Source organism: Macaca nemestrina, chromosome 13 (genome assembly GCF_043159975.1).
Source record: "Macaca nemestrina isolate mMacNem1 chromosome 13, mMacNem.hap1, whole genome shotgun sequence".
In the NCBI taxonomy this organism is placed as follows: Eukaryota; Metazoa; Chordata; class Mammalia; order Primates; family Cercopithecidae; genus Macaca; species Macaca nemestrina.
Window position 1 is genome coordinate 55,665,032 of NC_092137.1, and position 14,240 is coordinate 55,679,271.

Consider the following 14,240-nt stretch of genomic DNA (forward strand, 5'->3'; position numbering starts at 1 on the left):
GTACAGTTTTTTTTCAAAACAAGAATTCATAAAATTTGGTTAATGGTACCTTCTAGGAGGAGATGGGTCATAAAATTTGTATTGATCCATAATTTTCTCTTCTAATTTCTCCTTCTGACGTCTTAATTCATTTAACTTATCACTATAAAAATAAAAATTACCTTTTAGGACAGGCATCATATTTTGTAAAGCTATGAATATTAAATTATTTTGTGACTGTGATCTAACTTCTCCCCAAAACATAAAAAAAAACAGATACCATGGTTGGCAACTAAGATTTTATCAGGTAGTTAACAATGGGAATTTTTCCATGTTTCTCCTTTTTAAAAAATTTACAACTTCTTTTTTCCTTTTTGGAAGAAAGGTGATCTATTACAATTTATACTAGCAAAAAATAAAAATATTTGGATAGTTTGCTTATAATTATAGATATAATGACTAATCCTGCAAACACATGTTCATGCAAATAGATTTTTTTCTTTTCGGCAGAATTACTTAGGCTTGATTTACTTGTAGAGAATCATTTCCTGACTCCAGCAATGCATGAGTCATCACATCCTAGTCTCATTTTTATATTCTCAGTAGTATTTACTATATAAACATCAAAGATCACCAAAATAATGTCTCTAAGAAAACCCCACAATGCTAAAGAATACTATTTACTTAAGAAACATTAGTGATCATTTACAATGAGGAAGGCATGAGGTATATATGAAGATGAATAATAAATAGCTTTGTTTATAATATAGGAGAAAGAAGATATATCCATAAATATAACATATAATATCGTTTGTATGCATACATATACACACACACACACACACACACAAATATATATATATAAAATGACTATATAATCCAAGGAAGTAGCAGTACCAAAATAAAATACTGTGCAAGTACAACAGGAAGGTAAATATATCCATCTTAGATCAAGAAATAAATCCCCATGAAGAAAAAGGCCATTATTAGATAGGCTGAAAAGGAAAGATAAGAATGCTAAATTATATGTTGGTGTAGTGTAGGAAGTTAAAAAAATGCTAAGTTATGTTTAGCTTGAACATTATAGGCTGAGACGAAGTAGTGAGGGAGAGTTTTGGTTTTAGATTCTGCTCAGTAGGAAATCAGAAGTATTCCAAGTTTCATTACAAAGTGGTAAGAAATCTTTGTTTAAAGTACTTTAACCCAATGATGGAATAGGATATATCAGAAAGATTGGAGATAAGGCAGGGCGCAGTGGCTCAGGCCTATAATTCCAGTGCTTTGGGAGGTGGAGGCAGGTGGATCACTTGAGCTCAGGAGTTTGAGACCAGCCTGGCCAATGTGGCAAAACCCTGTTTTTACAAAAAATACAAAAATTAGCAGTGTGCGGCAGCGTTTGCCTGTAGTCCCAGCTACTCGGGAGGCTGAGGCAGGAGAATCGCCTGAACTCGGGAGGGGGAGTTTGCAGTGAGCTGAGATTGCAGTACTGCACTCCAGCCTGGCTGACAGAGCAAGACCGGAAAAAAAAAAAAAAAGGATTGGAGATAAGAAAACATTCAGGAAGCTAATGGGGTAGTCTATTTGAGAGGGAAGGCTGAATTACAGTGGTGGAGACTAGGAGGAACTAACTCGAGAGATTCTGTAGAAGATGCCTTGTGAACAGATATTGCCAACAGTTATACCACGGCACAAACAGCACACAGCCTACATTTATTATTCACCAACTGCTTGGATCTGAGGCCCGCAGAAGAGTTGACATTTGAAAAGTTGTAAACAAGGCCATAGTTCCCAGTTGGTTTTTCCTTTTACTGGTTGAAATATCATTAAGAACCTCCAAAATCTCAGTACTACACTGCCATCCTGCTAGGACCATATGACAGAGGCATTTAGCTAGAAATGTCTGACATGCAAGATGGATATTTGTAATTTAAATTCAGTAAGTCATAATAGATAAAAATCTTTGGAAGTCAACTATTTAGACACAAGCACTTTCACCTGGAAATGTATTAGTCACCAACGGTCAGAATAGTTAAGACAACAAAGCTTTGGATAATGCCTCTGCTTAAGGGACAGGAGACTCAAATGTCAAAAGTTTTATATATACTCAAAGCTGCTTAACCTAAAACAAGGCTTCTTTTGAAAGCAAGTAAAGAAATATATACCCCAGAAAGGACTAAAAGGACTAAAGGTGGAGCCCAAGGTGTCCAGCCACAAATGTGAAATTTCTTTGAGGTTTTACATTTACTTTGAAAGTTTACACAATTTCTGCCTTTGTTCCATGATACACCTGTGTATTAATAAAGAAATAATGTTCCCTGCCTGAAATTTTTTGGTAAGACTGGTGCTTCAGAAAAATGTATGATGTATCCTGGTTTCACATGTGCCCTGGCTATTTATGTACATCAAGTCTGAAAGGCACAGACATACTACTTCATGTACTCCTTGAATAATCTGGAAAGTAAGTGTCATCTCTATTTTAGAGAAGAAACTAATGATCAAAGAAATGAAGTGACTTGTCTATGGTCACATAGCTAGTGAGTGGATGAATTGGGACATGAATTAGAAGCTGTCTGATTTCAACATCTGTGCTATTTCTATTATACTGTGGTGCTTCTCATTTGTGGGGCAAAGAGATCTATTGAGTAAAGATGAATCATCATGTAGTAATACAAAGACTACCCACTGGGCCGCACAGGCCCAAATCTGAGTGTTAATAGATTGTTTAATTCTCTGGAGACACAATTTACCAATAATTAAGCCTTGCCAATTCTCTTTCACACGTCTTGCAGCCTGATCTCAACTCCTTTGTATGGCATAGAACAACCTTTGTAAACTGGGTCCTGACTGTTTAGCCACTTCTCTATTGCACCACTCCTTTCCTCAGTTTTGCTCCAGAAAGAACAATTAATTTTTAGGTCCTATACCACACCACAACATACTTTCATCACACCTCCATGACTTTGTATTGCAGCTCTCCTGGGCTGGTATGCCTCCTCAAGCAAACTCCTATTGAATCCATAAGTCTCTGCTCAAGTCTCATCTTTGGAAAGTTCACCTTGCCTCTCCCAGACTAAGATACTCCTGCCCCTATATGTGCTGTTTCTATGGCCTCCTACATATACTTCCATTATAGAATTACTGTATTTAAATGTTTATTTGTATTTCTCACTTTATATTACTAATTTCTTAAGAGCAAGATTCATGTGTTTTCATGAGAGTATTTCTGATTATTAGGAGAGTGCCTGGAATATAAGCACTCAAAAATATTTGTTGAAATAATAATGTTGAAAATCAATAAAAATTAGCATGAATTTTCTCTGCCACTGGGTATGGCAATGATAAAATCATGAGTAACATATTTCAGAGTGCAAAATTATTTGGTACCTACATGTACTGTCTTTGTTCAACATGAAAAAGATCCTTGCTTTCCATATTCTGCTCCAAAAGTGTTCTGTTCTGTAGCATTAATGTCTGAATTTGATCTAGTAGATGTCGATTTTCTTCTTCTAAATTTCCTTTAAGTTGGCTTAGCAACTGTTTAAACACAAACATTTTTTTAAAAAAAACATTTACATTTAACATAAATCAACTGAAAAATATGAAGTACTACACAAAGATTTAAGTGTTCCACTGTTTGAACAATTAGATGATTGTACTTTTATCAGAGCATGATTATTTTAGTGACAATGATACCTACAGCACTGGGTTACATGATATATATGTGTGTGTGTATGTATATATATACACATATGTACATACGTATATACGTACACATGTGTATATATACATACATACACACACACACACATATTCTTAATTCTCACAAACACTGGGTCTAATATATAATAAATTATCTAACTCCCCAGACACTGCTTTCTGTCTTTAAAATGGTTTAACTTACAGTCCAAAAGCTAGATTCAAATATCTAATATTTTATTTCTATGAAATGTTAGACAAGTTAGTTCTCAGATTTATGAAATGAGGATAGCTCCCACGCAACAAGACTGTTGCAAGGATTAATTAATATATGTAAAGTATCTAGTAGCATGTGTATAGCACACACTAAGTACTTAGTATGTCTCATAATTTCCCCATCTACTGTTTTCTTTCTTGTGAGACAGAATTTCGCTCTTGTTGCCCAGGCTGGAGTGCAATAGCCCAATCTCGGCTCACTGCAACCTCCGCCTCCCAGTTTCAAGCTATTCTGTCTCACCTTCCCGAGTACCTGGGATTACAGGCATGTGCCACAATGCCCAGCTAGTTTTGTACTTTTAGTAGAGATATGGTTTCTCCATGTTGGTCAGGCTGGTCTTGAACTCCCAACCTCAGGTGATCCACCCACCTCAGCCTCCCAAAGTGCTGGGATTACAGGCGTGAGCCACCGTGCCCGGCATCCATCCACTGTTCTCAAGAAACCTTAAAAGTCTGTGTGTAGTTTTTGTGGCTTGATCAAGGGAAATCAGGTAATTTAGTCAACAGTTGGTATTAACAGCTGGCATTACTAGTAGTTGGGCTGCCAGCAGCATTGGGCCTTTTGTACGCAGTTAGTAGAAACTGGAAATATGCCTTAGCTAGGCCAGAGGTTCAAACAGAAGTTCAGAAGGCCCAAAGTAGTGATTCTAAAAGTTTGGCATCTCTTGTAGATTTCTGGGCCCGAGCATTCAAATTTGGCAGGTCTCGAGTAGAGCCCAGAGATCTGTATTAAAAAAGCAAAAGCAAATAACACATACCTGCCCTGCCTACACCACCCACCCCACCTCCCCCCAAAAAAAAACATTTTGAAAAATTTCAAAAGGTAGAGAGAAAATCAGAGAGAATGATACTATAATCATAAACAACCATCTAGATCTGTAACTGTGAATATCATACTATATTTATCTGTATGTTGTTAAATTGAAACATAACATACATGGTAGATTTATTTGAATGAATTTATTTTCTTCCCTGTACCTATGCCCTCTTGCAATGTGACTTCTCACTTTTTCCATAAAGAAGTGGAATCTATTTCCCTTCTTCTTGAATTTGGAATGCTTTTGGCCAAGAGAAAGTGGTGGAAGTGATGGTGTAACAGTTCCAAGCCTAGGCCTCAAGTTGCCTGTGGACTTCCACTCACACTCTCAGAGCCCCGCTGGAGGATGGAGAGACCACATGGAACAGAGAAGGGTTATCCCGGTGAGGCCACCATAGACCAGCCAGCCCTCAGCATACATGCCAGCTAATTACAGATGCAGGAGCAAACCCCTGGCAGTGAGTAGATTAGTATAGATGCTCAGCAAACTCAGACTCATTAGGCAAAAAGAAGTGTTTACTGTCCATTACCACTAAGGTTCTCCCATTGTTAAAGAGCATTATCGGTGTCAATAGACAACAGATAAAGCATATATAAAGAAAATAGAACAATTTTTTTGTTGTTGTTAGATGGAGTTTCGCTCTTTTGCCCAGGCTAGAGGGAAGTGGCGTGATCTCAGCTCACTGCAACCTCTGTCCCCCAAGTTCAAGCGATTCTCCTGCCTCAGCCTCCCGAGTAGCTGGGACGACAGGCGCCCGCCACCTCGCCCCACTAATTTTTTTGTATTTTTTAGTAGAGACGGGGTTTCACCGTGTTAGCCAGGATGGTCTCGATCTCCTGACCTAGTGATCCGCCCGTCTCGGCCTCCCAAAGTGCTGGGATTACAGGCTTGAGCCACCGCGCCCGGCCGCAAGAACAAATTTTAAGTGTATATAGAGCTCAATGAATTATCACAAAGTGAACACTACGTTAAACCAGCACCTGGACCAAGAAACAGATCATTAATTGTATTCTAGAAACACCTGTGCTATCTTCCAACCACTATCCCTTCCCACCAAGGTTAACTACTACCTCAACCTTTTACACTATAGTTTTTTCCACCTCCACTAAATCATGTCATTATATGACTTAGCCCTCAGCCAATAATTAACATTTGACCCAAGTTGTGAGAATTAGCCAGGGATGCATAGATAGCTAGGGCCCTCTCTGGTCTCTCTCGAACAGTTTTCTGGACCACCAGTGACATGTGGGAGATCTTATGAAGACCCACTGAGGCTGACTCATTTCTTGAAAATCCTTTAATTTTTGACTAGTTCACTGGTCTGTTACTTGCCCCAACCAATATTTCAACCTCAAGCTATCTAAGAGTTGACCTTTGACAACTCTCCCAGGCATGGGGCTTTGCTATGCTCTGTTCCAAATCAAGTCAGTTTCCTCCAGTAGAAAGGCTGCTGGTTTTCACAGCCTGCCCTATGCTCTGTCAAAACTACCAGGTATAGGAACCAGGGAAGGAGAAGAGGAATGGGAGAAGCCCCAAGATAAAATGCCTCAGACAATCACAGTTCCTTCCCAGGGTTGAATAGTTTTGCTTTAATAAATGCTTCTCAATTTGTTATATGCCCTTGTTGGGTTCCACAGTCCCAACATTGTTGTTTTTGACAGTTCTGTCCAATTGTATTGTTTCTTAAGGAGTTGATTTGCTGCATTCCTCACTCTACCATTCTAGAGGTATACCATCCTAACTACAATTTATTTAGACTTTTATAAACCATAGGTAGAATGAACTACTTTCTGAGCTTTGTTGGGTAATTAATTGTATGTTGTTTCCAACTAATTTCTCTACTGGTTTATAATTTCATGCCAGGTGTGAACATTTTTTCATTAAATGAATAATTTTACAATTTTCAAAGAATCTGGACATAAGTTTAAGCTAATACTTTTTAAAAGATAGTAATTAATGATATGGGAAGTTGTTCTGAATCACGTGTAGGTTTCAATGATCCTTGACCAAATTCTTTTAGATATACACCACTAATATATACTAGTATTGTCATTGTAATATAGTCATTTATTTCTTAGGCATGTCTTGGTGCCTAAATGAAGGAAACAGCGATTAAACTTATTAAAGCTCACCTCACACTGGTTATTCAGCTTGGTTGATGTAATATCCAGTTGTTGGTATTGTTCCTTTAGCTTTGAAAATTCAGCTTCTAATCTTGTTTGTTCCAGTTTGGAATTATTCAGAAGACTTTTCAAATTTTTATGGTCAGTTTGTAAAACTTCTGTCTCTTTTAAAAGTTGACTATAGGTATGATTCAACCTATAATTAGAAATCACAGAAATATAATTAGATTATCTTAATAGCTTTTGGTATAATTTATACAATATGAAATGACATAAATAACATTAAGACATACTTAGAATAAAAGACTGTTTTACAAGTTACTAAACTTATCAAAAATCAGTTTCTATTCTGTAAAAACCAGATTTTTAAAAATCCTGAGTACCTTTCCCTTGAAAATAATTTTTAATTTCCCTTTTCCATCCACCCATCTCCACACTTGGAAAAGAATTTTTTAGTCTTTAAATATGTTCAAGTATAGGTACTGAAAGTTTCAAGTATTAATAAGAAAGTACTGGCTGGTTACTGATGGTCCATGTTTGTAATCCCAGCATTTTGGGAGGTAGAAACAGAAGGATCACCTGAGGCCAGGAGTTTGAGAGCAGCCTTGGGGATCACAGGAGACCCTATTTCTACCAAAACTAAAAATTAAAATAAAATTTTAAAAAATTAGCCAGGCGTGTTGGTGTGTGCTAGCAGTCTCAGCTACCTGAGGGGCTGAGGTAGGAGGATTGCTTAAGCATAGGAGTTTGAGGTTGCAGTAAGCTATGATCGAGCTACTGAACTTCCGCTTGGGCAACAGAGTAAGATCCTATCTCTCTCTCTCTCTCTCTTTTTTTTTTTTTAGGAGATGGGAGTCTTACTCTGTCACCCAGGCTGGAGTGCAGTGGCACGATCTCGACTCACTGCAACTTCCACCTCTCAGGTTCAAGCAATTCTCCTGTTTCACCCACCCAAGTAGCTCGGACTACAGGTGCATGCCACCATGCCTGGCTAATTTTTGCATTTTTAGTAGAGATAGGGTTTCACCATGTTGGTCAGGCTGGTCTCAAACTCCTGACCTCAGGTGATCTACCTGCCTCGGCCTCCCAAAGTGCTGGGATTACAGGTGTGAGCCACGCACCCTGCCTATTCTATTTTTTAAAATTCTAAATTCAAACTATGCTTGGTACTACAAAGGGACAGTATGTATTTTGGATGTAAGAAATAATACATAATAAAAAATATATATATACACACACATATATATGTATATACTTTCTACATAAAATGTTTGTTATATATAATATGTATTTATTACCTATCATTTTCACCACAAAGTTTCTTGTATTCTGCAGCTACCGTTTCATGGTTTTTATTTTCAAGCAGCATTTTTTCCTGTTCTACTTTGAGCATTTTTTCCAAATCTTCCAATTGTCCTTTCTGTTTTAATAACTGATTGTAACTGGGGGAAAAAAGGCATTTGGTTTATAATATTAACAAAAAAGAAACTTTAGAAATGAAGGAAATGAGTAATTATCATTTAAAACACAGGTAAATGTATATACATTTCCTACGTAAACTAACATTAGATGTGTTTAACATATAAAATTTATTATACTACTTGAAGAAAATTCATTTTAAATTCACAGTACAACAAAATATAACAAATTACCGGTCTTCAAGGTCTCTATGTTCCACCTCAAGATTTTTGTGGGCAGACTTCAGAGTTCCATGTTTAGAGATAAGAGATTCATACTCTGAAGCCTGACGTTCATGAAGAAGTTCCAGCTTTTCATGATCTTTGATCAGAGAATCATAGAGAGATTTTAGGTCTTCTCGCTCTTTGATTACCGATTCATTTTCATTTTCTAAGGAAGACTGCTGGATTAGGAGTTGTGCATTCTGGTTCATAAGTGAGGTACTTTGGGAATTAAGGGTAGAATTTTCAACCTATGAGAATATGTATTGTTATCAGACATAAGAAAAATAGTTCACGTTCTTTTTTCAAAATACAAGATTACAATGTTAAATAAAGCAAGCTCTAAATGAATCACAGCAGATATATTTACATTATACTGGGAAGATTTTGATTTTAGTTTCCCAAAGAATAACGCTACCATTTAATTTTGATTTTTGGAAGTATTATAATACACACATACATACATATATGTGTGTGTGTATATTAGACATATATATGTATTTTATGTTTTGGGTTGAATTTATTTTAAATGAAGGTGATTAGCAACCATTTTATTATATTACAAATGAAAATGTATAGAATTTGAAGTGCTAGTTTATCATTTCTAGAATTTGGTGATAGAAGTTGATAGAAGTGAAAAATTACTTGTGGAAATTTTTCAAGAGTCCAAATTAAATAAATATTTTCTTTATCAAACAAAGTGTTGATGCTGATCAAAGAAAAGGGTTACAGAAAGAAGAATTCTTAGATTCAGAGAGGGAACTTGTTTCTGTTCTTTAAGAGGTTTCAGAGTTGAACTTTCCCCCACCTGATTGTTCTGTCTGGAAAGACACTGGCGGTGTTAAGTATGGATCCTTTGAACTTAGGACAGATCTAAAGACAAAATTCTCATGTTGTCCTGCTTTCCAGTAACTAAACTGATAAAAAAAAGCTATACAAATGAAATAAGGAATAGTATGCTGCAACCATACTCTCAAACAAGGATTTCTACCTAATTTATTACAATCAACTTAATGAAATGGTAGAAAAACCACAAATATAATTTATCTCTATTTAGATGTATTGACTGAATTTATTAATATTTAAAGCCTTTGACATTTAAAAAATTGATGTGTGAAAGTTTAGGCATGGCACTAAATAAAAACATTTTCATTTATCTTTAAGTTCATTCGCTAAGAAACAATGTTTCCATGTTTACCCTCCCTTATTTTAATAGCATAATTCAAGAGTTTGGTTGCATATTCCCAAAATATTATATTACAACCTGAAGCTTGGCATTCTGTGTTTGAAGAGTGGTATTCTGTTCCTGTAATGATACTGTCTGCCTCTGAAGTGCAAGAATCTGAGCCTGCAAATTATTGTTTTGTGTCTCAAGCTGCTTCAGTTGAGTTTTCAACGCTTGCTTCTCTGCTTGCAGTGTAGCATTCTTAAAAAACAAAAACCGAAACCAAACATATTAATAACAATGGCAATACTAAACATATTTCTATAATATACTGAATTTTATACTATGAGTATTTATTAGCAGTACAATCCATAAAACCCCAACAATCTTAAAAGAGAAAAAAAAAAAAAACATTTTCCCCATCCCAAATTGTAAACAGACATTCATCAGAAAGAAGGCAATAATACTAAAACCTGAATATTGTGCCTGTGTCTTGTCTGCACTATAATATCCTAAAAATAAAATATCCTATTCTAAATATATTTATTAACACAAAAACTAGAAAGGAATTGTCAGTTGTATGGTTTTAATACTGCTTGAAGGTTCCCAGAATGACCAGAATAAATGGGGCTGTGTCCAACCATGGAGATCTATCTTTTCTAATTTACCCAAAGGCAAATATATACCTAAGTGAGTGGTGGTCCCAGAGATAGTGCAAAACTAAGTAATTTCCAAACACAAATATTTCAAAGGGAAGCAGGTTTACAGGAACAATCTTAACCATCTGTTTGAAATTTGCAGTCCACAACAGACCTAACGCAGATATTTTCTTATTTTTCTCACGATATAAAATGCTAATTAAAACTCTACTTCAACTATAAGACTCCTGGAGCATTTCCAAACAAAACATAACATTTTCCGTTTTTCCGTAAGGCCATATTTCAATGTTATAACAAATGAACTACTATGCGAATCAATGATTATTATATTTTAAAATACTTGTCATTAATCTTTTCAGGAATATTTCTAAATTAAATTTCATAAAAAATCAGCAAAGCAAAGTACAAAGAACCCTCCAGAAAACAGAAATAAAACTTTAATATACTAAAGGTCATAATTGGTCTACCCTGCAGTATGCATAAAAAGTTAACAACTGAATCACAACAGATCACTCTTAACATATCTATATGTAAATATAACATTCACTTTATTGGCTTTATGTTATATACACTGCATGTCACTGTGTAAAAGGCAGGTCAGGATTTGACCCACATATTATACTATAAAATTGAAGCTGAGGAAACAAAATGCTTTAAGATGCGTTATGATTTTGTATTTCTCTTTTGTTCATTTGTTCAAATAAAAAGGATGAAAAAATGTATACTAGAAAAAATAAAATGGAATACTGACAGTACTGACGTATTTATATACCATCTCAGCACAAAGAGGTGAACCATTTTTCACATATATATGTGAAATACTATTGTAGTTTAGCACTTTAGAAACTAAATTGTACAAGCTCTACCGATTATTCCAGGTGTCTCTAGGAATAAAAAAAATTCCTATAGTCTATAATGAAGAGAAGAGATAGCTGAGAGGGTATCTTAGAGCAGGAAAAAATTTACAATGGAAAAGAAAGAAGTTAGCAAATATAATACTGGCAAACACAAAAATTACCAGCCTATTATATGGCTGACCGTCTTTATAACCCCATTATCTAAAATATGAAACGAAGTAATTTTTTTCCAATGGAAATTTATAAAGGAAGTCTACAAGAAAAAAAAAAGATTCACCTTACAGAACTTCATATGCCAGCTCAATTTTCTAAAATGTAATTATGAATCCAAGCAATATAGGTATATATATCACTGATTAAAAATAGGTATTTATAAATGGCCAATAAATACATGAAAAATGTGTAATGCCTAACTCATAATTTTAAATGTACACCTTAAAATATTTTCTCCTATTGCTTTAACAAAAATTAAAGCACTAGGTACTATCCAGTGTTAATATGGAAAGATAGGTATACTCTTTTAGTGGGATTGAAAGTTGATGTGATTTTTAGGCTGGGTGTGCTGACTCACACCTGCAATCCCAGCACTTTGGGAGGCCGAGGAGAGCGGATCACTTGAGGCCAGGAGTTCGAGACCAGTCTGGGCAGCATAGTAAGACGCCACCTCAACAAAAAATACAAAAATTCGCTGGGTGTGGTGGTGTGCACCTGTGCTCCCAGCTACTTGGGAGGCTGAGGCAAGAGGATCACTTGAGCCTTGGAGGATGAGGCTTCAGTGAGCTATGATCTTGCCACTGCATTCCAGCCTGGGAGATGAGTGAGACCCTGTCTCAGAAAAGAAAAAAAAAAAGAAAGAAAATTGATGGGATTTTTAAAGACTAATAGAAAATATCAATTAAACACACACACACACACACACACACACGTATATATCCTTTGGCCTTGCAATTTCACTGTCAGCAATTTAGCATTCTATGAACATGTTTAAAAATAACCTAAATGGGCCAGGCGCAGTGGCTCACACCTGTAATCCCAGCACTTTGGGAGGCCGAGGCAGGTGGATCACGAGGTCAGGAGATCAAGACCATCCTGGCTAACACAGTGAAACCCTATCTCTACTAAAAATACAAAAATTAGCCGGGCGGGCGTGGTGGCGGGCTGAGGCAGGAGAATGGCGTGAACCCGGGAGGCGGAGCTGGCAGTGAGCCGAGATCACACCACTGCACTCTAGCCTGGGCAACAAAGTGAGACTCCATCTCAAAAACAAAACAAAACAAAACAAAACAAAAAACCTAACTGTAGAGAAATGTGAGATTTATTTAAGTAAATTATGGTAACATTCACACTATGGAATAATAGGTAGTCATTAAACAAAATGAAATACACATACATCTGCTAAAATTGAGAGATCTCCAAGATAATATTAACAGAAAATGCAAATAGGAATTTTGTATAGCATGATCCCGCAGGTATAAATTTGTAAAAGAAATATACTTCTATATACAGATAAATGACAAAAAAATTTTCTAGGAAGATCAACTGTTCATAGTGATTCTTTTTGAATGAGAAAGCAGAAATCAATGGTGTGGGGATTATTTTTTGGTTTTATTGCTTAGTTTTTAATTAAAGGTACTATTTTTGTGTTAAATTAAAAAAAACACCACCACAACTATTTTACTTGCTATTGTGTAAGTTCCTTAAGTTTATTCATCTTTTGAAGGGTAACTATTTGTTGTTCAGCTTGTTTGCTTGTTGTTTACTGTCAAGTATATATTGAACTAATTTAGCAAATATTTGTTAAGGGTCTACTACATACCAGGCACTATTCTAGATATTAAAGGCACGGTGGTAAAAAAAAAAAAAGAAAAGAAAGACAAATTACCTGCTTTCATAAATGAATATGAAATTTAATTTCACTGTGAAAAGTGCTATGAAAAAACTAAAGCAATGGAACAATAGTGAATAGTTTAAGTTGGGGATAACAACTTCACTGGGGTAAGGAGTCAGGGAAGACCTTCTGCAGGACATATGATATGGCACCCAAATGCTGAGGGAAGCCAGTCATATGTTCCAGGCAGGAAAAGCAAAAAGAAAGGCCCCTGAGGTACGAACAAATAGAAAAAGGACTATATGACCAGAATTTTCTTATTAAGTGCCATCAATTGTTTAAATATTAGACAATATATCTAAGATAAATTTCTCCAGTGATCCTCTATTTCTAAAAAAAAAGATTCCTACTAAAATTAAAAAATACTTACATTTCTTTCTACTTCAATTAATCTGTCTTTAACTTTCAGAAGTTCTCTAGTTGTTTCTTGACTTTCTCGCTCCCATTTATTGTCTTCACCAGATATTGGAGGAGAGCTCTGTACCATCCTTTCCTCATCTTGTCTCTGTTTGAGAGCTTCATAATTTTTTTTCACCTAAAATTTTATTTAAAATATTTTAATGGGGAGAAAAAAATCACCACAGTTACATTTCTCACAATTAATTTGACTCTGAGCTGATCTGGTAAATATGAGAGGCAATATACTTTTAAATGTGATGAATAACATGTATGATTTGTGCTTTTTAAAATGCAAATCGTTTCCTCCTAGAAATATAAAACCTACTCTGTTTATGTGCCAGAGTAATGTCAAATCCTATTGTTTGTCGTGCAAATGCCCCTGGATAAGAGTGGATATAGATATGTTGCTAATGACTAACAATTCTTTTTAGAGCTATCTGTAACCAATTTAGAAATTTCACAGAGATGTCTATGTAAAGCACAAAGATTTGACACTTTATTAATTTTAAGGACATATCGTATTCAGGATTTTTTAGTTTTGAGTTGGCTCTCTTAAAGTAGATTATAATCACACTAGAAAATCCTAGAGAAGATATATCCTTGGATTGCGAACAATCCAAGGATTGTTAACTCATCATACATGACCAACTTGCTCATCATATATGACCAAATTTGCCAGATTTAACTTAATAACTCTTTCT

The 14,240-nt window shown here is 35.5% G+C and overlaps 1 protein-coding gene across 10 annotated transcripts in view; it reads right to left on the minus strand.

Moving 5' to 3' along the window:
• Window positions 1-14,240, minus strand: part of LOC105465055 (coiled-coil domain containing 88A) — a 129,635-nt gene that overhangs the window by 21,924 nt on the left and 93,471 nt on the right. For all 10 annotated transcript variants that reach the window (XM_071076712.1, XM_071076707.1, XM_071076709.1 and 7 more), the window contains exons 18-24: window positions 13,511-13,675; window positions 9,836-9,997; window positions 8,545-8,822; window positions 8,191-8,334; window positions 6,902-7,088; window positions 3,368-3,513; window positions 50-142 (exon numbers count right to left, since the gene is read on the minus strand). In XM_071076712.1, coding sequence (XP_070932813.1) covers window positions 50-142; window positions 3,368-3,513; window positions 6,902-7,088; window positions 8,191-8,334; window positions 8,545-8,822; window positions 9,836-9,997; window positions 13,511-13,675 — 1,175 coding nt within the window. The remainder of the gene's footprint in view (window positions 1-49; window positions 143-3,367; window positions 3,514-6,901; window positions 7,089-8,190; window positions 8,335-8,544; window positions 8,823-9,835; window positions 9,998-13,510; window positions 13,676-14,240) is intronic.